A 25,565-nucleotide genomic window follows, 5' to 3' on the forward strand; every position below is an offset into this window, starting at 1 on the left:
CTGCCTTATTTCCCAAGAGTAGTTTAAATTTTGCACCTTCACATACTGAATCAGAAAATTTTCTTGTACACACTTAAAAATTCTTCTCCATCTGAACCGTTAACACACTGGCATTAGAGCCAGTCTCAACACCAGAAACTTGGAAAGTTTGTTTCTCAATTTCCCTCTGACCACTAGGGAGTTTATAATACAATCCCAATAAGGATCATCCCTTTCTTATTTCTCAGTTCCACTCAAATAACCTCCCAGGATGTATTTCTGGGAATATCCTCCCTCAGTACAGCTGTAATGCTATCCCTTACCAAGAATGCCACTCCCCCTCCTCTCTTGCCTCCCTTTCTATCCTTCCTGTAACATGTGTATCCTGGAGCATTAAGTTGCCAGTCCTGCCCATCCCTGAGCCATGTTTCTGTAATTGCTATGATATCCCAATCCCATGTTCCTAACCATGCCCTGAGTTCATCTGCCTTCCCTGTTAGGCCACTTGCATTGAAATAAATGCAGTTTAATTTATTAGTCTTACCTTGTCCCTGCCTGCCCTGACTGTTTGTTTGATTCTCAACTGTACCAGTCTCAGATTGATCTCTTTCCCCATTATCTCCCTGGGCCCCACCTCCCCACCTTACTAGTTCAAATCCTCCCGAGCAACTCTAGCAAATTTCCCTGCCAGTATATTAGTCCCCTTCCAATTTAGGTGCAATCTGTCCTTCTTGTACAGGTCACTTCTACCCGAAAAGAGATTCAAAAATGTGAATCCTTCTCCCATACACCAGCTCCTCAGCCATGCATTCATCTGCTCTATCCTCCTATTCCTGCCCTCACTAGCTCGTAGCACTGGGAGTAATCCAGATATTACTACCCTTGAGGACCTCCTTTTTAAATTTCTGCCTAACTCTCTGTAATCTCCCTTCAGAATCTCAACCTTTTCCCTTCCTATGTTGTTGGTTCCAATGTGGACAGTGACCTCCTGCTGGCCCCTCTCCTCTGTGAGAACATTCTGCACCCTCTCTGAGACATCCTTAATCTTGGCACCAGGGAAGCAACTCACCATTCTGATTTTTCTCTGCTGGCCACAGAAACATCTGTCTGTACCTCAGACTAGAGAGTCCCCTAACACTATTGTTCTCTTGGAACCCACCGTACCCCTCATTGCATTAGAGCCAGTCTCAATACCAGAAACTTGGCTGTTCATGCTACTTCCTCTGAGAATCTATCACCCCCTACATTTCCCGAAACAGCATACCAGTTTGAAGTGGGTATAGCCACAGAAGGCTCCCGCTCTAGCTGCCTACATCTGTTACCTTTCCTGGAGCTAGCCCATCTATGTGACTGTATCTGTGACTTTCCCCCTTTCTATAACTACTATCCATCACATATTGTTGCTTTTGCAAATTCTTCATTGCTTCTAACTGCCTCTCCAACTGAGCCATTCGATCTGTTAAGATTTGCAACCAACAGCATTTTTTGCAGATATAATCCACAGTAACCCTTAAACTCTCTATAAACTCCCACATCTGACAAGAAAGTCAAATCACTCGACTAAAGACCATTTTTGCTCCTTCACAATCTACAGCCCCAGAAAACAACACCGTCTTATTCCTCTACAAAACACTGCCCCAGGTTAAATTAATAGTTATGGCTTATATTTTAAGAGACATATCTTAAAAAAAATCAAGAATGAACCCACTCTACTCACTACTGCAGACTTTCTGTAGGCCACACTTAAAAGCAATACACGTATTTGTTTCGGTGCTGTGAACTTAACTCAGACAGTTCCTCCAAGATCAGTTGTGAATTTCACTGTTTGTTAGTTTTCCCAGACGCACTCCGATGTCTAGCGATACATGAATTCAAACAGCAAAAGCAGTAACTGTGCAGGTTCACTGCTGTGTCAGTTTCTTTCTCACTCTCCCGTGTACTGACCTCACTATGTGCTTCCTTTGTCTGTTCTTCTCCCTTTTAAAGCTGCTGTTGTTTTGACTTTTTTTTTCCACAAGTTCCAAAACAATGCAACATCGTATAAAACCGTAATTGCTGCTCCTGGGATTCAAGGAAATCGCCTCCAGCACCTAAAATACCTCAATAAAGGAGCAGCTGTTACAACCAGAAATTGGTCCTGTACTCCATCTTGGATTACCCAGAATCCCCATGGTTTGATTAAATGGTAGAACAATCTGGATGGGTTGAAGGGCCTCCTACTAATCCAATATTCCTTGTTATGTAATGTTGCCTAAGCAGGTTAGAAACTCTGTGCTCAGTGCTCTGTACACAGTAACTGGTGCGTGCAGCATACTGCTGAATTACCCTCCATTTCATAGTCTAAGCGTTCTGTATATCTAGGCCAAATATGAAGACCTGAGCTAGTGTTAGTGTGCTTGTCAACCTTGCCAGATTATCGTGGACTCCCTTGGGATTACAGGACATTAATGTGTGCAACCATTAGGAAAATAAGTCAGTGTTACAGTCCCCCCAGGAACCGGGAAACCAAAATGACCAAATTTACCGTTTGACCCCCAAATGACAAACTTGCCAGTATCATACCACTTCTTTGCAATGAGTAGGTCAGTCATGATCACTATGAAACATAAGTTAGACATGGAATAGGAAATACCTCAAAAACTGTCTTGAATGTCTATATGGTCCTGGTTTGAGGTGCACAGTTCACCTCAGGGTAAAGTGAAAAGTCACACAACACCAGGTTATAGTCCATCAGGTTTATTTGGAGACACTAGCTTTCAGAGCGCAGCTTCTCCATAACCACCTGATGAAGGAGCGGTGCTCCGAAAGCTAGTGCTTCCAAATAACCCTGCTGAACTATAACCTGGTGTTGTGTGACTTTTAACTTTATCCACCCCAGTCCAACACCGGTACCTCCACATCATGACCACCCAAGGGTAGGAAGAGTACTTTTAGTTGCATACTTTTATGATCAATATGGTTTGAGAAGATATTTAAACTTGCTTCAAGCTGGGAATCTGTCCTGCCTCCTGCTAAATGATCATGCAGAAGTGGCATCAGCCCCTTCTTTCTTTCCTGGACAGTGGGAACCCTGTGGAATGCATTGTGGTGTAAGCTATTTCTCTGCATGTCTTTCAAAGAGAGCTGGCCTGTTTCTTGACTGATGAGGATGGGTCGATAGAAGGGAATTGTCCAAAGTCTTCTCTCTCCTTATGGGCCACTGGGTTTTAAAAATCCTTTTCTCTTTTGCCTCTGCAGGGAGATAATGTGGCTGACAGTGGGTTTGCAATACCTTAGTCACTGTGCAATCATGGAGCAGGGTTGAGGCAACAGTTATTACAATCTTGGCTGAGACCACGAACTTAAAAATAAAATTCAAATTCCCAGTTATTAACCGAAAAGACCGTGCAGCAAGATTCCATGTTGTGAATGAAACCTCTTGCCTACTGTGATAAAAACAGAACAAATCTGACTAACTTAACACTGCATCTCATTAGGCCTCCTAATTAAACCAGTATTCCAAACAGAACACTCCCAGATCCCATTTTATTTTCAGCCAAGAATCCATGACATTTATGGATTCATCCAGCCATTAAGTTACATTAGTTTTGTGATTGGTCATTTTGATTGGCTTGCAACTGAACAAAGGTGTGTCACAGGTCACAGGAAATCACTTGATTCTCCTTATTTTCAATGCTATTTCCCAATTATTGCAATGTGTTTCCTGGCTGTTCTCCCTCTAGCATCGAGCTAGGCAAGCCCTCCTTCAATAACTCTCAGATTTGAATTTCTCCAGCCTGTGCACAGGCACATTTTGGACCCTTCTGCTGTAACCCCAAATCAGAAACAGTCCAGGCTGCTGAGCACCTAGCTGTTCCCTGTCCTGGCTACTTGCAGTGGTTTTTCTGCCTGTTTCGTCCTGCTCCAGTCACAGACTGGCTCACCCACTCCCAAATGTACCATAGGGTTGAATTTAAATTAGCTTTTATTGTTACGTGTCCTCCCTCACATAAGTACAGCAAAACGTTTGCAAGCTGCCACTTACGGAACCATCTTTTGTACAAAGGTACCCGGGTACCACGTCTTTGTGTTTTGTTAAGATTCCCTACAGTGTGGAAACAGGCCCTTCGGCCCAACCAGTCCACACCGACCCTCCGAAGAGTAACCGACCCTGACCCATTTCTCTCTGACTAATGCACCTAACACAACGGGCAATTTAGCGTGGCCAATTCACCTGGCCTGCACATCTTTGGACTGTGGGAGGAAACCGGAGCACCCGGAGTAAACCCACGCAGAATGTGGAAACTCCACACAGACAGTCACCCCAGGCTGAAATCGAACCTGGGTCCCTGGTGCTGTGAGGCAGCAGTGTTAACCACTGAGCCACCGTGCCACCTACATAAAGCAGGAAAATATAGAAAGCAAGTTCAGAAGTTAAACATTACAGTCCTTCTTCCGAGAACGTAGAAACACAAAGAAACATAGTTAATACACTGACATCACAGTCCATGTGTACTTGGCAGTGATGGACTCACACTCCTCACAAGAGTTTGACCTCACCCTCACACCCGGCCCTCAGGGACTCCCCGCTCCCTCCCTCACCCCCGACCCTCGGGGTTTCACAGCCCCCTCCCTCACCCCCATCCTTCAGGGTCTCCCTGCTCCCTCCCTCACCCCCATCCCTTGGAATCTCCCTGCCCCATTCCTCAATCCCATCCCTCGGGGTCTCTCTGCTCCCCCGCTCACCCCTGGTCCTCGGGGTCTCCCCGCTCTCTCCCTCACCGCCCCCCCAGCCCTCAGGGTCTCCCTGCTCCCTCCCCTACCCCATCCCTTGGGATCTCCCTCCTCCCTCCCTCACCCCCCTGGCCCTCAGCGTCTCCCTGCCCCCTTCCTCAGTCCCATCCCTCGGGGTCTCCCTGCTCCATTCCTCACCCCCATCCCTCGGGGTCTCCCTGCCCCTTCCCTCACACCTATCCCACGGAGTCTCCCTGCTCCCTCCCTCACCCCCACCCCTTGGGGTCTCCCTGCTCCCTCCCTCACCCCCAGCCCTTGGCGTCTCCCTGCTCCCTCCCTCACCCCCATCCCTCAGTGTCTCTCTGCTCCCTCCCTCACCCCTGGCCCTCGGGGTCTCCCAGCTCCCTCCCTCACCCCCACCCCTTGGCGTCTCCCAGCTCCCTCCCTCACCCCCGGCCCTCGGGGTCTCCCAGCTCCCTCCCTCACCCCTGGCCCTCGGGGTCTCCCAGCTCCCTCCCTCACCCCCACCCCTTGGCGTCTCCCAGCTCCCTCCCTCACCCCCATCCCTCAGTGTCTCTCTGCTCCCTCCCTCACCCCTGTTCCTCGGGGTCTCCCAGCTCCCTCCCTCACCCCCACCCCTTGGCGTCTCCCAGCTCCCTCCCTCACCCCCGGCCCTCGGGGTCTCCCAGCTCCCTCCCTCACCCCTGGCCCTCGGGGTCTCCCAGCTCCCTCCCTCACCCCCACCCCTTGGCGTCTCCCTGCTCCCTCCCTCACCCCCGGCCCTCGGGGTCTCCCAGCTCCCTCCCTCACCCTCAGGCCTGTCTGCTCCCACCCTCACCGCCATTTGCCATTGACATTGGGGACCATTCTTGTCACAGACTCCCACCTCGCAGAAGGAAAGTAGTTTAGACTAAGAAAAAAAAAGTCGTGAAAGAACAGGAAAAAAATATAGCGGAAGAAATAAATGCAAAAGCAGACAGAGCAGAGGAACCCCGTGTGCGAAGCAGGTGCCCACTGTGCTGCCACTCCACCGCCATCTTGGTGCCCATAGCTGGAATACCTAAACAAAAGAATCTTCCCACCCCCAGATACCATCTCCATAGCAACCTGACATATACAGCCTGTTTTCGAATGGAAACTCCAATTCATTGTCTTTAACTTCAAACCTACCCTCGGTTGCCAGTTGCCTTCAAATCTTCTGGGGAAATTGTTGGAATAGTTTAAATTTTCTCCTCAGTCCTTGGAGACAGAGCATCTCCTCAAGTGATAGTGAGGCTTTTGTTGCTTACCTTGTAACATCATGGATTCACTGCCATATCAAAGAGAGACTGTAATCGTTCCAGCCCCGCAGATAAGGCTCCCTTTCATTTGCGCTACATTTAACCGTTGCAGTTTCCAACATGAAAATAACTTTGTGATGAACACATTTATAAATCTGCCGTAATCCTTGTGTGCTCATTTGGCCCCTGCTAAGAGATTCCGTGATTGAAATGATTCAAAGCAGATGCCTACCCCTTCCTGAAGCTTGGGCCTTATCAAAGTCACAGACTTTGTTCTATGACAGTGTACAGATGGGCAGGTACTGCCTTGTCTTGCTTCGATCCTGTGTCCCCCTGCATGGAGTGCCTTCTGTTGTCTGCTGACATTTTCTGTAGGAGGGAGCGTGCCTGTTGGGTGATTACTCATTTTGTGCTGTGTGTTTTAACCTGCAGCACTGCTTAATGGCCTCCGGCTAATACACAGCAGACTTGAAGGAGTGATTGTGAAACAGCTGAAAGAGAGACTCGCATTTAACGTTTTCACAGCTTAAGATGTTTTAAGCCCTTTACAGGCAGAGAAGTACTTTTTGAAAGCTATTCCCTATTGTAACATCTCAGGAATTGTTAATACAGTAACCTCCACATACATGATCCCAGTTCAGCTGCATATTCCTCATAGCAGCATTACTGTTTATTTGAATTCCCTCACAGGATATGGGCACTTCTGGCCAGGCCAGCATTTATTGCCCATCCCTAATTGCCCAGAGTGCAGTTAAGGGTCAGCCATATTGCTGTAGGTCTAGAGTCACATGTCGGCCAGACCAGGTAAAGATGGCTGGTTCCTTCCCTAAAGGACATCAGTGAGGTAGTTAGGTTTTTCAAACAATTGGCGCTGTTTCCACAGTCATCATTTGATCCTTAATTCCAGGTTCATTATTGATTCAAATTCCACCATTTGCCGTGTCAGGATTTGAACCCGGGTCCCCAGAGCATTAACTGAGTTTCTGCACCATGTTCCAAGCACTTTCAAGGGCTTGGCTGATTTTCCACAGGCAACATCTCCTGCGTAAGCCGGTCTGTGCAATCTTCCCAAAGTGGCTCACTTAATTCCAAAACCACCTCCCACCTCAACTTTATGCTCAAGTCCATGGAGCACAACTCGAAACTACAACTTTCTGATTCGGAGAGAACAGAGTCATAGCTGAGTTATGGGGGCTGAGGGGAACACGAGTCAGATAAAAGGTGAATTAGTTAAGGGCTGGAGGAACAACCTAGCTGGAGGGCATTGGCTTAAGGTGAGAGGGGACAGACTTAAAAGGGACCGAAGGGACAACTTTTTCACACAGAGGGTGATACGTGTATGGAATGAGCTGCCAGAGGAAGTGGTGGAGGCTGGTACAATTACAACATTTAAAAGGCATCTGGATGGGTATATGAGTAGGAAAGGTTTAGAGGGACATGGGGCCAAGTGCTGCCAAATGGATTAGTTTAGGATATCAGGTCGACAATGATGAGATGGACTGAAGGGTCTGTTTCCACGTGGAACCGCTCTATAACTCTATCACTTGCATTGTGCAGCTTCTGAGAGTTAAAGGTGATTTCAGCCATTGACAGAAGAGTTGAGAGGTGTGAAGGATATTGACCTACAAATACCAATGTTTGAAATTAGCCTGAGATTATCAAAGGTGTTGATTGATTTAATATAATTCAGATGGCACCATAAAGGGTCCATTAATTTGATTCCTGGGATGAGAAAACAGTTTATTAGGAAAAATCAAGTGGAATGGGCCTATATTCTCTGACAAGGTAAACACAATGACTGCAGATGCTGGAAATCGGATTCTGGATTAGTGGTGCTGGAAGAGCACAGCAGTTCAGGCAATAAAAAACCCTATATTCTCTGAAGTTGACTGAGAGGAGATCTCATTGAAATGTATAACATTCTTCAAGAACCTGACAGGATTGACCATCTCGAGTGTTGGAACAGTGTCAGAATAAGAAGTCGGCCGTTTAACAGAGAACCGAGAAGAAACGGTTCAGTTGAAGAGGGTTTTGAACTTCAGGAATTCTCTCCTCCAGAGAGCTGTGGATGCTCAGTCAGAGATCGGTAGAATTGTGGTTGCTGAGATAAATAAAGGATGTGAGAATAAGGCATGAAGGTGCAGTAGAAGATCAGCCATGATCTTATTGAACGGCAGGAGAGGCTTGAGGGGCAACGTGGACTGTTCCTGCTCCTATTTCGTACCTTATCTTAATCCGGATTCAGTATTGAATTTAGATTTGCTGTGGATGCAGACAGAAAAGAGGCGTGTGAACAGTTTGGTAGTCATGCGCAGTTTCATTTTTGCATTGGCTTGCCAGTTTAAGAGATTAAGATCCCTTATCTGTAGTCGGATACAGACCTGTCTAGACAGTAATTAAGATTTGTCTAGGGCAAAGGTCATTTCTTATAAGTTGATTGTTGCAAAACCATCAACATGCGTGATGAGGATACGTAACTGCTTGTTGACAGGAGAGTATACAGGGAGTAACAAATGTGCTGATGTGAAGAGAAACTAAACCTTGGAGTGATGCCAACATTTCTGAGCCAGCTCATTGCATTTTAATGTGGGTTCTCTCGAAATAGAAGCTGTCCTCACATAACAACTACACCGGCAATAGTGCAATCTCTGGAGGTCTCTCAGCACCCACGAGAAACGGGCATAGACCCTTTGTTACTCCATAGTCAGAATGCTTGTAGGGTATTTTCAAGTTCTATTTTGGTTTTTAACTTTGGTTTCCAAATCTTGCATTTTTTTTTGCTTTTCTGTAATTTAACCACAGACTGCTACCACCGCATACTATTCTGACATTTCTGGCCCATTGAGATAGAAGATATCGTTAGTGGATACACAAGTCAGGAGTGTGACGGAATGCTCCCCACTTACCTGGATGAGTGCAGCTCCAAACACACTTAAGGAACCCAGTGCCATCCAGGGCAATGCATCGTGTTTGATTGGCACCCTGCTTGCCACTATATTCATTGGTAACAGTGTATACCATCTCCAGTTTGTACTGGAGTAACTCACTCAGGCTCATTCAATAAGGAAGGAGTCTGAGTACAATTAAAACCAAGGAAAGGGTGAATCAAGCACAAGTTACCATGGAGAAGGAAATGCCAAGATTCAAAGACCCAGAGCACAGACGAGAAGAAATCGCCTGGTTCAGAGATCCAGGCTACCACGGGAAAAGGAAATACCTGACACTGTTTAGAACAGAATTCATGTCACAGTCTTCAACACAGACTGCACCGATCTTCCAAGACTGGGGAGAATGCGGTCAGGGAGAACACTGAAACTTTGGGAAGAGACACTGTAGTAGAAGAGGTAGTAATAAATGTATTTCTTACACGAATGTGTATTTGTAATGGAAGGAAAGCATAGTGGGGATGTGGTTTAATGGTGAAGGAGTTTGGACAGGTTATTACTGAAGAGTGCCTTAAGTACCAGCCACTCTGATGGACTTGATGGGAGAACACTCTGGGTTATCCTCATGGTCCCTCTAACAATGTTTACCGTTTTCATGTAGCTTGTACCTTGTCGCTAAATTGCAATAGACCAGATCTCATTTAAGACGAGCGATCTCTTCTGTAGAGTGATTTCCCTCAACCACACGAGGCCCTGTGTTGGGGAAGAGGACGGTCGCAGCAAGTACACCAGCATGTTGAGCAGGGACGTCTGACAACATTCCAGGCCTGCAGCCTTCCAAAGATCCTTGTATTCCCAAGTTCTGGCTTGGGTTACATTTCCAATTTCCTTTGCTCCATCATCGCTGGCTGTTTTAAGCTGCCCAGACCAAAATGTATCTCACGAAAACCATCTATCTTTCCCTGTTTCCTCAAGGAGTTCTGCAAAACCTGCCTTATCACCTGTCCTCATATCACTTTAGTGACATGCTGTTACATTTTATCTGTGCTCTGGTGAAACACCTTAAGGCTCCAAGTGTTATCTGACAACCCAGTTTGTTCTTGTTTGTGTAATGCAGTGAAGCTCTGTACACCTAATGACCATTGGCCTCAGGGATGCTAGAATGCCTTTATTAGAAGGGACGCTTTCCCTCTGCTCTTACGTGACTGAATAGTAGGCCAACACTTGGATGATTTGGTGCTAACGGTTCTGGCATGAGTTTTAGGTAACTTGTGGCATTGGTAGTTCACTTAAAAGGTATAATTTGGTCAATTAGCTGATTGAAACCAGGAAGCAAAGAACATATTTGCTATTCTTTACCTGAGCGAATTGGACACAACATGAGGATAATTACTACCAAGCAAATACTCCCAGAAGACAATGTTCTGGAAGATCTTACACCCAATGTGAGTTAACTCTGGTAAGGATGGGGTGGTATCCGGCTTAAAGTTGCTGTGCCCACCTCCCACTAAAACTACTCACTGTCATTCTGCTCGGGATCTTCACCAGAGGCGATCCAGGTTCTGGCTTGAAGCGAGAGGGAGGAACGTCAATCCAAATATTGAGATCACAGTCCTTTCATGCACAATGCCGCAAGCTATTTTCACTGGGAAATGAAAGTGTACTGTAGTCTTGGGTCCACTCACGTGTAACTTGAAACACTGCTTAAAGGAGCCCTCGGCTACAATTTGTTTGAGATTTTCCAACTTCATTTCACTGATTTTTCATAAACTTTGGGTTTCCCGAAAGTTAAGATTGGAGCTACGCTGGTCAACCATCGTGGTTCTAAATATCTGTAACACGACTCAGCAATCTCACACCAGGACTGGTAAACTAAATGTAGACTCAGTTGATTTAAAGGTAGATTATAGGACTTGAGTATTACCGAAAATACCACATTTTGTCAAATCCTTTAATCTTCCACAATCAGGACCATTTGCAAGAGTCAAGGAAAAGCAATATTTATACTGTGTAGGAGGAGAATGCTGATTGGTTGACAAGTTTGAATTCTGGGAGAGAGTTGCTCACTGGTGTTGTTTTCCCTTAAGTTTGGTGGTGTTTACAATTGTCCTGATGAGTGCAAGACAAAAAAAGCTGCAACAAAATGTCTTTTTCCAGCAACACTCCAGTTCTGTACTGACTATACGCAAATTTATATTACTGCAGACAGATACACAGGAATTATTGTTACAGGAAAACACAGTTGCAAATTGCTCACACTACATGCTGCAGTCTAGATTATATACCAGCTTCTGGTTATATGCCCCACACCCTGGCTCCTTACTTGTGATTAGCATGTTCTCTTTTAAAGTGATATTAGCACAGCCAACTGCTTCAGCTGCAGCGTGGTGTCAGGGAAGTTCAAGGAGAGTCAGGACTTTCAGGAAAGCTATTTCCAGACCTCAGTCACCTCCAGTTTACTGCCAAAGAGCAAATATATGAGGAGGCTGTGATCCTTTAGAGGGCATGGCACCAATCTGTGCTGCTGGAAAGCATTGAGGAAGGAGATGTGGCTGTGGTAGCGAGTCTGCTTCAGGATGTGACTAGAGAACTTCAGGGTAGAGGAGATGACCTGGGTGGGGTGGAATGAGAGAGAGAGAGACTCACTGAGAGCCTTGTAGCGGGAGGATGAGAACTTCTTCAAGGTGGGCAGTACCTTCACAGTAAAGTTATAGTCAACTCGGAGAAGCGAGGATTCAGATGCTGGAGATCAGAGTCAAGGGTGTGGTGTTGGAAACACTCTGGACTCTGATCTCCAGCATCTGCAGTCCTCACTTTCTCCTAATCAATCCGTGCTGGAAGACCTGGCACACACTCTCTTTGGCATTGTCTGTGACCAACAAAGTAAGGCCACAGCAGCCACATTCACCGACCTGAAGCATGAGCTGAGAACGAACAGTTCACTAAGGCCATTGGCTTGATTACATTGGCCATGGACACCAGCTGAAAAGTTTCTGTAGGCCATTCTGCCCCAGGTCAAACTGTGATTAGCTGCAACTGCATAGCCATCAGGGCTCCTCCCAGTGAGCTAGCACCGGGAATGCAAAAGCATAACAATTGCTGGTTCAGATACCGAGGATGTTCTGACAGGGACAGGTAGTATGGGTCAGAGGAGAGCTAACCAAGGGCAAGAAATTGGCTCCACGTGTAAGTGGTTGGCAGAGCAGGGCAATACTTTGCTGATGGTGTCTGTGAAGGGGCAGCCAATAATAGGCCAAGGCATGATGGAAAGCTTGGATTAAAGTTCAGAACGCCGTATTATCATTTAGAATCCCGAGTTCACAAACTGAAGGAACATAGGTTTTTGGTAGTGTTCAGTTCCATGAAGGCTTGTTTTTTTTTTGTCCCTGGAGATAAAAAGCCCACATCAGTAAAAGTGGCCATGAGTGTGTGATCGCCTGATTACCTCATCCTGGCCTGAATTTCCTGATGGCCAGGTAACGTGGATGGGAGTTGGGTATGGGGGTCTCTGCAGAATCCCATGCACAGCAGACTGCAAATTAACTTGGGAGATTCTGTTCGTAAATGTACATTTAGAGTGGAGGATTCCAAGTTCCACTGTCGTTAAATAAACAGGTACTCGGGAAAAGTTAGGCTATTAAGTGTCCAGTGTGGCTCCTGGGTAGCCATTAAGCTGATCCCGCCAAACTTACGCTGTCAATTACATCTTACCCCCCACCCCAGAACGAGACCCAACACCTCAACCCAAACTATCTTAAGTACACTATCATTTACCTGACCCTTGGCAGCTTGAGACTTGGCAGCCTCCTTGGCACCCCATCCCCACCCACCTAACACTTGACCTGCCTGGCACCCTGCCCTCCCACCACACCGACACACACACACCCTGGCCTTCCCTTTTAATAGGGGCTGTCAAAGTGGCTCTCTCTGAGGCTGGACCTTTAGGTTACAGAGTGGGGCAAATGACAGCTGCCAGAAGGTGGGTGTGGTTTAGCCCCCCCCCACCCCTTAACCACCCACCTTCCTCGCGCCAACCCCAACAGTTCCACGCAGCGAGGGACCTGACAGAAATGGAACCATGGCTCTAGCGTCTCTCTCTGAAGGAGCCCTGGCCGGAATCTCCTGTCAGGAATGCGATCCTCTTTCCCAACAGAAAGAAGGAATGCCGCGGCAAACAGTACGCGACTGGCCACTCCCTTGGAAAATGCTGCCCGCTGTTTTAAGCTGCTGCACTGTTTCGTGGGCCAGGAAAGCTGGGCAGTAAATGCCAGTCTTGCCGGCAACGTGACGCCCTCAGAATTCCTGGAAGGGATTTAGTTGTCAGAAGGTTTTTCAGCTGGTTTAGATGTGCCATCTAAAGGTCAGTGACTGAACAGCATAGGCTGAGGATTGTCAGTCAATAGTTTTCCCAGAGAAACAACTGACGCGTGCTTGAGAGGGATTTAGAAGTGAACATCTTTGTGAGTAAAAAAAAAGGGGGTGTTTAAATAATAGTTTCAAGACTTTAAAATTGGAAATCCCTGTTCACTTTCAGTTGTCTTCTTGTATTCTATGGTAGAAATCCTGAATATGAGCAGGAGTAAGTCCATTTAAACTCCTTCGTTTAATAAGTTAAAAATCACACAACACCACATTATAGTCCAAAAGGTTTAATTGGGAGCACACTACCTAGTGTGCTTCCAATTAAACCTGTCGGACTCTAACCTGGTGTTGTGTGATTTTTAACTTTGTACACCCCAGTCCAACACCGGCATCTCCAAATCGTTTAATAAGGGTATGGATGATCTAGTTATGGCCTCACTCTACTGGCTTTTGAATTCCTCATTAATCAAGAATCTGTCAAACTCAGGCTGAAGGAAAGCTACACCCACCTAGTCAGCACTGCTGTCAGGGTGAAGAGAGTCCCACAGCCTCCTGGCCTGGCCTGGCCTGGCCTGCTGAGGGAAGGAAAATTCTCCCCATCTCTGCCTTAAATGGGAACGTTGAAACCATACCCTCCGGTGTCTGTATCTCCTACAGAGGGGAGCATTGTCTTAATGGCTCCCCCTATCCCGCAATCATAGAATGGTTACTGTGCCACAGTAGGCCACCAGCCTGGCACCCAGTTGCTCGTCAGCAGCTCTTGGAGACACAACTTGCTCCTCCACACCGACTCCACACCTTCCCCCGTTCCCAAGCTGGTTAAAATATCTGTAGGGTGGTTTGATGTCACCGACGCACCCCCCCCTTCAATATTTATGCCTGACCTTCCCCATTTTACCAGCCCAATCGTTTACATTTATATAGCACCACTCATGAAAATTATCCTGAGTGCTTCGAGAGTGTTAGAGCAGGGCTTCCCAATTTGTGAGGAAGCAGGGAGATCTGACTGGGTGATAAAAAGCTACGAGGCAGCTTTAAGTCTTTGTGGTTTTTTATAAAAAATGAAAAATTATTCGAATCACGGGCGTGGCCCCGAACGATTCGACTGTGAGGCCTGCAGCAGTCAAAAGGTAGACCTTGTATTTTTTTTGAGAAAGCTATGAAAACTCCTTACAACTTCCTCAATGCCGCACCCAGAGCTCTTCCAGATCACTCCCTCTAGAGCCCCCACTGACAGGACTGAGCGAGCCCTGTGTTATCCTGGCACACTCTCACAGTTTGCACTCAGGAATCACGGTGACTCTTCAGCCTTGAACTGGGATCCCGGTGGGAACAAGTTTGGCAACTCCGGTATTGGAATGCTGCGGTTGCACTGTGAGGTATAATAGCCCGTGTAGTAACAGCAGAGCTTTTCTGACAGATTCTGAGGCACTGTTCAAATCATTTTCTTTCCACTGAGATGCTTTTTTTATCCTGGCTTGACCCTTTCCTGTCCTTTTTAACAGGATCGAGAATGGCCACAGGAGGTGAGATGAATGGCTCTGGGAATTTACTGGACTTCCTGGGTGAAGCAGTCCCGGAGGTCGGAATGTACGAGGACTTTCACACAATCGACTGGCTAAGAGAAAAGTCCCGTGATACTGATAGACATAGAAAGGTATATTCATCCTTCTTTTGCTTGGCCATTTGTAGCAAGGCTGGGATTAAACACCCATCTCTAGTTGCTCCCAAAAGGTTGGTGGGGAGCTGCCTTCTTGAACCACCGCAGCGCGAGAGGTGAAATACTGACGCAGTAACGTTAGGATTTTGACCCAGCAACAATTGGACAAATAGGTTCCAATTTTGAGAGAGTCCATATCCCGGGTGTGGCCTTTCAGGCGAGTGTTAGTTGGAACTGAAGCCCAGCACACAGAGGGGCTGGGCCAAGCCTTGCTACAATGCTGAGGATCACACATGCAGCAGTAAACTCCACAGACCAACAGGACGAGAACATGGAGAGCCGTGTGACTATACATCCAGTGTGAGGTGAGCTGCCTTTGATGCCAAGGCAGGATATGACTGACCCGAGGCATGAAGGAGCCCCAGTAAAATCAGAGAGACTTCTCTGGGTTGGAGTCACACCCAGAGGAAGGTGGTTGTGGTTAATGGGAGCCTATCATCACCATCCCAGTGTGTCACAGTTATTTTAATCTAATGTGCACAACACAGTTCTGACAGTGTCATTCCGTTCAACCCTGTTGTACTTCTGTTTTGATCGTACTTTCCAGGAAAGGCATTAGAAAGTGAAATAGCAGAGGGTGTAATAAGAGGAGGTGCCTAATAGTGCGGAGTCGTTAAATCACATCCCAGTCAATTTGCTCTCAGGAGAACTTGTTTAATGCTGTCCTTTCCACTTTTTGGAAGTTTTGGTGTAAGATTGTTTTTAAAATGTAACACTTTGCTTGGGAGCCAACAAGGACTTCATTTTCACTTTTGGTGCTTTGGTAAATAAGTTAAAGACAATCTGAATTTAGAATCATTGCTATGGGTTTAAAATTAATACTTTCTTTGCAATCTACATTCTCACGGTCAATCCATAAGCATGATTCAACAGTTCCTTCCATAAATGTAAGCCCATCTTCTCAGAATATTCTTCAACCTTTATACTTTAACATGTTGATGATATGAATGTAGAATACCTACAATGGGGAAAGCTGGCCATTTAGCCCAGCAGGTCCACACTGATCCTCCCACCCCGTAACCCTGCATTTTCCACAGCTGATCCACCCGGACTGCACAACCCTGGACACGATGTGCAATTTAGCCTGGCCAATCTATCTGCACATCTTTGGACTATGGGAGGAAACCCATGGAGACACGGGGAGAATGTGCAAACTCCACACGGACAGTAGCCCGAGGCTGGAATCGAACCCAGGTCCCTGGTACTGTGAGGCAGCAGTGCTAACCACTGAGCCACCGTACCACTCCATGTGAATTGGGAGCAGGAATAGGTCATTCAGGCCCTGTAGCCTGCCTTGCAACTCATTGTAATCATGTTCGAACTGATTGTGACCTCAAATCCACATTCCCACCTGAAGCCTTTCAACCTTCCCCTAACAAGAATTTAAAAATGTTCAAGGATTCTCTTCTCTTCCCACCACGGTTTCAGATAAGGATTCACAACCCTTTGAGAGAAAACATTTCACCCAATCTCTGTTTTAAATCGGTGACTCCTGATTATAAAACAGTGACCCATAAACCTGAAACCATCGTCTGCACATTTATCGAGTGAAGACCCTTCGGGACTTTATGTTTTACAATCAAGAAGGCACCTGTCGTTCTAAACACCAATCGATAAAATCCCAGTCTGTCCAACCTTCTCTCTTAAGGCAACGTGACCATTCCAAGAATCGGTATGGTAACCCTTTGCTGAATTGCCTCCAGTGCATTTACAGTTTTCCTTTAACAAGGTGACTGGTACTGGACACAGATGTGGTCTGAGCAATGCCCTGTATAACTGAAGCATAACCTCCCTACTTTTGCATTCAGTTCCCCTGGTGATAAATGATAACATTCCATTAATCTTCCTGATTACTTGCTGAACCTGCATACTTATCCTTTGTGATTCCTGCTCAAGAACACCAAGATTGCTGTGCAGTCTCTCCTGACATAGATAATTAGTTTCTTTTACTCTTCCCACCTATTCTTTCATTCCGCCCCACGTCATACTCTATTAACATGCTTTTAACCACTTATTTAACCTGTCAATCTATTTTTGTAACCTCCTTGTGTCATAGAGTCATAGAGATGTACAGCACAGAAACAGACCCTTCGGTCCAACTCGTCCATGTTGCCCAGATAGCCCGACCCAATCTAGTCCCACCTGCCAGCACTCGGCCTATATCCCTCCAAACCCTTCCTATTCATATACCCATCCAAATGCCTTTTAAATATTGCATTGTACCAGCCTCCACCACATCCTCTGGCAGCTCATTCCATACACGCACGATCCTCTGCTTGCAAAAGTTGCCCCTTAGGTCCCTTTTCTATCTTTCCCCCCTCACCCTAAACCTATGCCCTCTAGTTCTGGACTCCCCCACCCCAGGGAAAAGACCTTGTCTATTTATCTTATCCATGTCCCTTGTGATTTTATAAACCTCTATTAGGTCACCCCGCAGCCTCTGATGCTCCAGGTAAAACAGCCCCAGCCTGTTCAGCCTCTCCCTATAGCTCAAATCCTCCAATCCTGAAACATCCTTGTAAATCTTTTCTGAACCCTTCCTGCTCACAACTTACTTTCCTTCCTATCTTTGTGTCGCCAGCAAATTTGGACATCGTAACCCCTGTCCTTCATCTAAGTCATTGACATAAAACATAAACAGTTGAGTCCCCTATGGCACACATGTTACATCTTGCCACCTGAGAAAGACCCATGTACACATGCTGTCCGCTTCCTGTTAGCCACTTGCTCTTCGGCCCATACCGATGTGCTAGCCCCATAGTTCTGAGTAAGGGTCACTGGACCCGAAATGTGAACATTGGTTTCTCTTCACAGATGCTGCCAGACCCACTGAGATTTCCCAGCAACTTCTGTTTTTGTCGCTAGCCCCACAATGTGACTTTTTATACTTTGCAATAATCTTTGATGGGGCACTTTAAGGGACACCTTTTTGAAATGTAAGTACAGCACATCCATCACACATTCTAACAGATTGACTGAATATTATCATCAGCCAGACCAGATCTCCATAAAATATATTATGATGGTAGGCTACACTTAATGTTTTCTTATTTAAAAGGTAAATTTTATTGGTCAAACTACCTGACAGTAAGCAAAACACAATTTATTCAAACATTATGGTTAAAATACAACAAAAGAAAGAGGAATTTGGAATAACTTAACACGATTGGAAAACTTAATAGAATAGTAGATTATTTTACTACGAAACAGTAACTGTTCCAATATAATAACATTCCATAAGTACACACTTGGCAAAAGGCAAATTCATAAAACAGATTGTCTCACATACAGTTCTGAAAAATGTGGTGCTGGAAAAATACAGCAGGCCAGGCAGCATCTGAGGAGCAGGAAAATCGATGTTTTGGGCATAAGCCCTTCTTCAGGAATGAGGCTGGTGTGCCAGGTGGGCTGAGATAAAAGGTAGGGGGGAGGGAATATGGGGGAGGGGTGCTGGGAATACGATAGGTGGAAGGAAGTGAAGGTGAGGGTGATAGGCCAGAGAGGGGGTGGGGGCGGAGAGATCGGGAAGAAGATTGCAGGTCAAGAGGGCGGTGCTGAGTCTGAGGGTTTGGACTGAGAAAAGGTGGGGGGAGGGGAAACGAGGAAGCTGGAGAAATCTACATTCATCTACATTCATCTAGAGGAGATACTTGTTAGGAAGGAAGATGTGTTGGGCATTTTGAAAAACTTGAGGATAGATATATCCTAGGATTATGTGGGAAGCAAGAAAGGAAATTGCAGAGCCGTTGGCAATGATCTTTTCGTCTTCACTGTCAACAGGGGTGGTACCAGGGGACTGGAGAGTGGCGAATGTTGTGCCCCTGTTCAAAAAAGGGAATAGGGATAACCCCGGGATTTACAGGCCAGTTAGTCTTACTTCAGTGGTAGGCAAAGTAATGGAAAGGGTACTGAGGGATAGGATTTATGAGTATCTGGAAAGACACTGCTTGATTAGGGACAGCCAGCACGGATTTGTGAGGGGTAGGTCTTGTCTTACAAGTCTTATTGAATTCTTTGAGGAGGTGACCAAGCATGTGGACGAGGGTAGAGCAGTGGATGTAGTGTACATGGATTTTAGTAAGGCATTTGATAAGGTTCCCCATGGTAGGCTTATGTGGAAAGTCAGGAAGCATGGGATAGTGGGAAATTTGGCCAGTTGGATAGAGAACTGGCTAACCAGTCGAAGTCAGAGAGTGGTGGTAGATGGTAAATATTCAGCCTGGAGCCCAGTTCCAAGTGGAGTTCTGCAGGGATCAGTTCTGGGTCCTCTGTTGTTTGTAATTTTTATTAATGACTTGGAAGAGGGAGTCGAAGGGTGGGTCAGTAAATTTGCAGACGATACAAAGATTGGTGGAGTTGTGGATAGTGAGGAGTGCTGTTGGCTGCAAAGGGACTTAGATATGATGCAGAGCTGGGCTGAGGAGTGGCAGATGGAGTTCAACCCTGTCAAGTGTGAGGTTGTCCATTTTGGAAGGACAAATAAGAATGCGGAATACAGGGTTAACGGTAGGGTTCTTAGCAAGGTGGAGGAGCAGAGGGATCTTGGGGTCTATGTTCATAGCTCTTTGAAAGTTGCCACTCAGGTGGATAGAGCTTGTAAGAAGGCCTATGGTGTATTAGCGTTCATTAGCAGAGGGATTGAATTCAAGAGTCGTGAGGTGATGTTGCAGCTGTACAGGACCTTGGTAAGGCCACATTTGGAGTACTGTGTGCAGTTCTGGTCGCCTCATTTTAGGAAAGATGTGGAAGCTTTGGAGAGGGTGCAGAGGAGATTTACCAGGATGTTGCCTGGAATGGAGAATAGGTCGTACAAGGATAGGTTGAGAGTGCTAGGCCTTTTCTCATTGGAACGGCGAAGGATGAGGGGTGACTTGATAGAGATTTATAAGATGATCAGGGGAATAGATAGAGTAGACAGTCAGAGACTTTTTCCCTGGGTACAACAGAGTGTTACAAGTGGGCATAAATTTAAGATGAAGGGTGGAAGGTATAGGGGGGATGTCAGGGGTAGGTTCTTTACCCAGAGAGTGGTGGGGGCATGGATGCGCTGCCTGTGGGAGTGGCAGAGGCAAAATCATTGGTGACCTTTAAGCGGCAATTGGATAGGTACATGGATAGGTGCTTAAGCTAGGACAAATGTTCGGCACAACATCGTGGGCTGAAGGGCCTGTTCTGTGCTGTATTGTTCTATGTTCTACGTTCATCCCGTGTGATTGGAGGGTTCCTAGGCAGAAGATGAGGCGCTCTTCCTCCAGGCGTCGTGTGACCAGGGTCTGGCGATGGAGGAGGCCAAGGACCTGCATGTCATTGGCGGAGTGGGAGAGGGAGCAAAAGTGTTCAGCCACGGGGCAGATGGGTTGGTTGGTGCGGGTGAAGAGTGCAGGGGAGGCCGGGACGCTAAATGTCTTCAAGGCAGAGATTGATAAATTCTTGATGTCACAAGGAATTAAGGGCTATGGGGAGAATGCGGGTAAGTGGAGTTGAAATGCCCATCAGCCATGATTGAATGGCGGAGTGGACTCGATGGGCCGAATGGCCTTACTTCCACTCCTATGTCTTATGGTCTTAGGGGTGTCCCAGAGGTGTTCCCTGAAACGTTCCGCAAGTAGGCAGCCTGTCTCCCCAATGTAGAGGAGGCCACATCGGGTGCACAGGTACAGTAAATGGTGTGTGTGGAGGTGCAGGTGGATTTGCGATGGATATGGAAGGATTCATTGGGGCCTTGGAGGGAAGTAAGGGGAGAGGTGTGGGCGCAAGTTTTGCACTTCTTGCGGTTGCAGGGGAAGGTGCCGGGAGTGGAGGTTGGGTTGGTGGGGGGTGTGGACCTGATGAGGGAGTCGCGGAGGGAGTGGTCTCTCCTGAATGCTGATAGGGGAGGAGAGGGAAATATATCCCTGGTGGTGGGGTCTGTCTGGAGGTGGCGGAAATGATGGAGGATGATACGATATATCTGGAGGTTGGTGGGATGGAAGGTGAGGACCATCTGTTCTGGTGGGGTTCTTTCCTGGTGGCGATTGGAAGGTCGGGATTCAAGGGCAGAGGAGCGGAAAATGGAGGAGATGTGGTGGAGAGCGTCATCGACCATATCGGAGGGGAAATTGCAGTCTTTGAAGAATGAGGCCATCTGGGTTGTTCAGTAGTGGAATTGGTCCTCCTGAGAGCATATGTGGCGAAGGCGGAGGAATTGGGAATATGGGATGGCGTTTTTACAGGGGACAGGGTGGGAGGAGGTGTAATCTAGGTAGCTGTGGGAGTGGGTCGGTTTGTAGTAAATGACTGCTGAGTTGGTCGCCCGAGATAGAAATGGAGAGGTCCAGGAAGGGGAGGGAGGAGTCTGAGACGGTCCAGGTAAATTTGAGGTCGAGGTGGAAGGTGTTAGTAAAGTAGATGAACTGTTCAACCTCCTCGTGGGAGCATGAGGTAGCGCTGATACAGTCATCGATGTAGCGGAGGAAAAGGTGGGGGGGGGTGGTGCCAGTGTAGCTACGGAAGATGGACTGTTCCACATATCTAACGAAGAGGCAGGCATAGCTGGGGCCCATGCGGGTGCCTGTGGCTACTCCTTTGGTTTGGAGGAAGTGGGAGAATTGGAAGGAGAAGTTGTTAAGAGTGAGGACCAGTTCAGTCAGTCGAAGGAGGGTGATGCAGGAGCAAAGAACAATTCTGAGAGAGTAAAAGCCAGGAGAGATCCACCAGCTTCCAATCCTGCTGAACCAACTGCTGAAAGCTAATTAAAAATCATGGAGCTGTGAGAACTTGATCACACCCGCTCGGGCTGCTTCTATTGTTCAAACGTTAATTTAAACTCAGGGCCTCGCAAGTTGTTTACCTTCTCATAGACTGCTCCGCACCTATTCCCCAGTGTGTCTCCAAAGGAAACCAGGACAAAACACACCTCTGAAAGCCGCAGCATCATCACAATATGATTTCTCGTTCACAATATCGTGAAAGAGGAAGGATGACTGGACCCAAAACGTTAACTCTGATTTCTCTGCACAGATGCCGCCAGACCTGCTGAGATTTTCCAGCGATGTCTGTTTCTGTTTGTGACCGTGTTGACTGTGCCTGATGAACTTGTTCTTCTCCAAGAACACCTTTTTAACGTTTCTCTTGGTCAGAAGTTAAGCTAACTGGCCTGTAGCTTCCTGTGTTCTGCCACCACTACAAATCTACCTCATTCACAACTTCTTTCGAGATCCTAGGATGAGATCCATCAGAATCCAGGCACTTGTCAAACTGCGTACTTGGCATTTTTTTAAATAAAATCTGTCCAATCTCTGACCTTCCCCTTGTCTTTACATAATTATATGATCTTTCTTTAAGTTTGATACTGTATTTTAAGATGCTGAATTAAGCACACTTGCTGCTACTATGAATATTAACTCGGTACTCCTGGTGGCTTCTGATAAGGTGCTGCGAATAGACATTCCCTGCTTTTTCAAGGATTCTATTATTAATGTACGTTCACCAGTCAATGTGAGGATATCAAGTCTGTGAAGTAATAATGCCCCCTAGTTGTCTCCCCAATATTAATGCATTACTTTCTCAAGTGATTGCATGAAAGCAACTCTGTTGCTTCTTATCAAGACACTGTTACACTAAAGCTAATGTTTTAAATGGATGAAAACTGGCTATAATTCTCATGATTGTCCTATGTCCAGAAAGTGCACATTTTGAATGTACCCATTGTTTTATATTTACAGTGTAACTTAGTTGAAGATTGTAATCATGCCAAGACGGAGAAGAATCTTTTTTTAAGGAAAAGGAGAAGATGAGGGGGTACTAACAGTTCTACATGTGAAGATATCCTGTATCCATACATCACTTTTGTTTTAATAGAGACAGTAATATGGAAATGATTTGTTTAAGTTAAGAAATAGGGGAAGGTGATGACCTTGTGGTATTATCCCTAGACTTCTGGAGACCTCGGTTCAAATGCTGCTGTGATAGATGGTGGAAATTAAATTCAGTTAAAGTCTGGAATTAGGAGTCTAATGGTGACCATACAAGAAACATCTAGTTCACTAATGTCCTGTTCACTAATTAGGGAAGGAACCACCATCCATACCTGCCCTGGCCTGTAGGTGACTACAGGTCGATAGCAACGTGGTTGACCCCTAACCGACCTCTGGGCAAATGGAGATGAGCAATAAATGCTGGCCTAGCCAGTGATAACCAGAATAAAAACAAAATACTTCTAATTGTTGACAGCCGTGCTCAGAACTGATGAGAAGTGTATAAGAGGTAATACTCGAGTGTGATAGAGCAAGGGTAAGGTCTCTCATCCTCTGTTATAGTCCCAGTCACAGTCACAGAGTCATACAGCATGGAATCAGACCCTTTGGTCCAACCAGTCCATGCTGACCATAATCCCAAACTGAACTAGTCCCACCTGCCTGTCCTTGGCCCATATCCCTTTCCTTTTCATGCATCCATGTGTTAGTTGGTCTAAAGATATAAAGAGAGAAGTCACTATCACAAAGTATCTCTACTCTTTGGATCAGATGTGGGCAAGGATCAGCTAATCTGCTAACTTTAACCCAGGATCTTTTTTCAATCATTGAACATCTTGGTGCAGAGTAACAGTGTTAGTATTCCTGCAAGACCGGGTATCACTGTGTGTCTGCATTCTCTTGTAATTTATATGAGCCGAACAATTAGTTCGGAACTGACCAAAGACTTGTATGTTAATCTACTTCTGGAGAGAAATCAAAGGAGGAAAGGAAAAGGAAGAAATAAATTAATCAACGCCTTTGAAAACCTCAAGGTTTCCCAAAGTACTTTGCAGCCTGTTCTGAACAATACTTTTGAATGCAATCACTGTTGTAATGTAGGCAATATGATAGCCGTTACATGTGCCCTCACCCATGATCTTCTCAGTGTGGGTCTTGGAGAGTCAACAAGATGGAGTTTATTGCGTCTCTTCAGCTACTCAGCTCCACATTACAATAAAAATTGTGGGGAGGACCAAGCCTTGTCTGTCTCCTCTATGTGGCAGAGAGTGCTTAATGCACACAGTTGTGTATTAACCCTTTCAGATCCTTCCAGACATACAGCAGCCAGTTTGTGTACAGCAAGTTCCCACAATCAGTGGTGTGTTTTAGTAGGATGGTTGAGGGGAAAATAGACACAGAGGAGAATGTCGGTGTTGTTACTTGAAATGATGCTAAGGGGTCTTTAACATACAGTCAAGAGGATTAGCATATTAACTGAATGGCAGCCCCTCCAACAGTGCATTGCTTAGCACTGAACTGAAACTGAAACTCCTAGTTCTCTGGAGCTAGGCCAGAACCCTACCACTTCCTGACTCAGGAGGAGGATGCATCTAACTAGAAACAAGCCTGATGCCTGAAACGTTATCCTTTGCCATTGATAAATGGTTTTCAGATCACGAACATGCATAAACTTCACAATGAAATGAGGCAACACTGACATTAATTGTAGTTAATGCAGTGCAATTACCATAAAAGCAGGGGAAGGTGCTATAATTAGAATGATTGAAACATAACCTGCCTCTATTTTCAGATCACAAGCCGCAGTAAGGAGTCGCTATGGGAACGTATCAAGGGCTTGTTGGATGCCTGGTCGGGATGGGTAGTGATGTTGCTGATTGGACTCCTGGCAGGTATGGTTTCACAGTAGAATGATCCTGAAAGCATATTGTTCAAACAGTTGATGTGATCACCTCAACTGATCGTGAGTATCTGAGGCTTTGGGTGGGATAGGGGAAGAATCCAGTCACCATTCCTCAACTGTCATGAATATGGGCCTACTTGATGGTGTTTTCCAACCTGTCCTTTTTTTGTACACTCTCCAGGCTGTTACTCTGTTAATAGAATCAGAGAGATGTACAGCACAGAAACAGACTCTTCGGTTCAACTCATCCACGTCAACCAGATATCCCAACCCAATCTAGTCCCACCTGCCAGCACCCGGCCTATATCCCTCCAAACCCTTCCCATTCATATACCCATCCAGATGCCTTTTAAATGTTGTAATTGTATCAGTCTCCACCACTTCCTCTGGCAGCTCTTTCCACACATACACCACCCTCTGTGTGAAAAAGTTGCCTCTTAGGTCCCTTTTCTATCTTTCCCCTCTCACTCTAAAGCTATGCCCTCTAGTACTGGACTCCCCCACCCCAGGGAAAAGACTTTGTCTATTTATCCTATCCATGCCCCTCGTGATTTAATAAACCTCTATGAGGTCACCGCTCAGCCTCCGCGCTCAGCCTCCGACAGCCCCAGCCTGTTCAGCCTATCCCTGTAGCTCAAACCCTGGCAACATCCTTAGAAATCCTTTCTGAACACTTCAACTTTCACAACATCCTTCTGATAGGAAGGAGACCAGGATTGCACACAATATTCCAAAAGTGGCCTAACCAATGCCCTGTACAACCGCAACATGATCTCCCAACTCCTGTACTCAATACTCTGACCAGTAAAGGAAACCATACCAAACATCTTCTTCACTATCCTATCTACCTGTGACTCTACTTTCAAGGAGCTATGAACCTGCACTCCAAGGTCTCTTTGTTCAGCAACGCTCCCTGGGACCTTACCATTAAGTGTATAAGTCCTGCTCTGATTTGCTTTTCCAAAATGCAGCACCTTGCATTTATCTAAA

The 25,565-nt window shown here is 46.2% G+C and overlaps 1 protein-coding gene across 3 annotated transcripts in view; it reads left to right on the top strand.

Annotated features, from left to right (window-relative positions):
• The window catches only part of LOC132820983 (H(+)/Cl(-) exchange transporter 4), an 84,129-nt gene that overhangs the window by 25,865 nt on the left and 32,699 nt on the right, over positions 1-25,565 (top strand). For 2 of the 3 annotated variants that reach the window (XM_060833416.1, XM_060833418.1), the window contains exons 2-3: positions 14,725-14,876; positions 24,465-24,564. In XM_060833416.1, the coding sequence (XP_060689399.1) occupies positions 14,733-14,876; positions 24,465-24,564 (244 nt within the window). In that variant the 5' untranslated portion in view covers positions 14,725-14,732. Of the gene's footprint in view, positions 1-14,509; positions 14,599-14,724; positions 14,877-24,464; positions 24,565-25,565 lie in introns of those variants that run through there. The other variant, XM_060833417.1, reaches the window with a different exon arrangement.

Source organism: Hemiscyllium ocellatum, chromosome 12, assembly GCF_020745735.1.
Source record: "Hemiscyllium ocellatum isolate sHemOce1 chromosome 12, sHemOce1.pat.X.cur, whole genome shotgun sequence".
NCBI lineage: Eukaryota > Metazoa > Chordata > Chondrichthyes > Orectolobiformes > Hemiscylliidae > Hemiscyllium > Hemiscyllium ocellatum.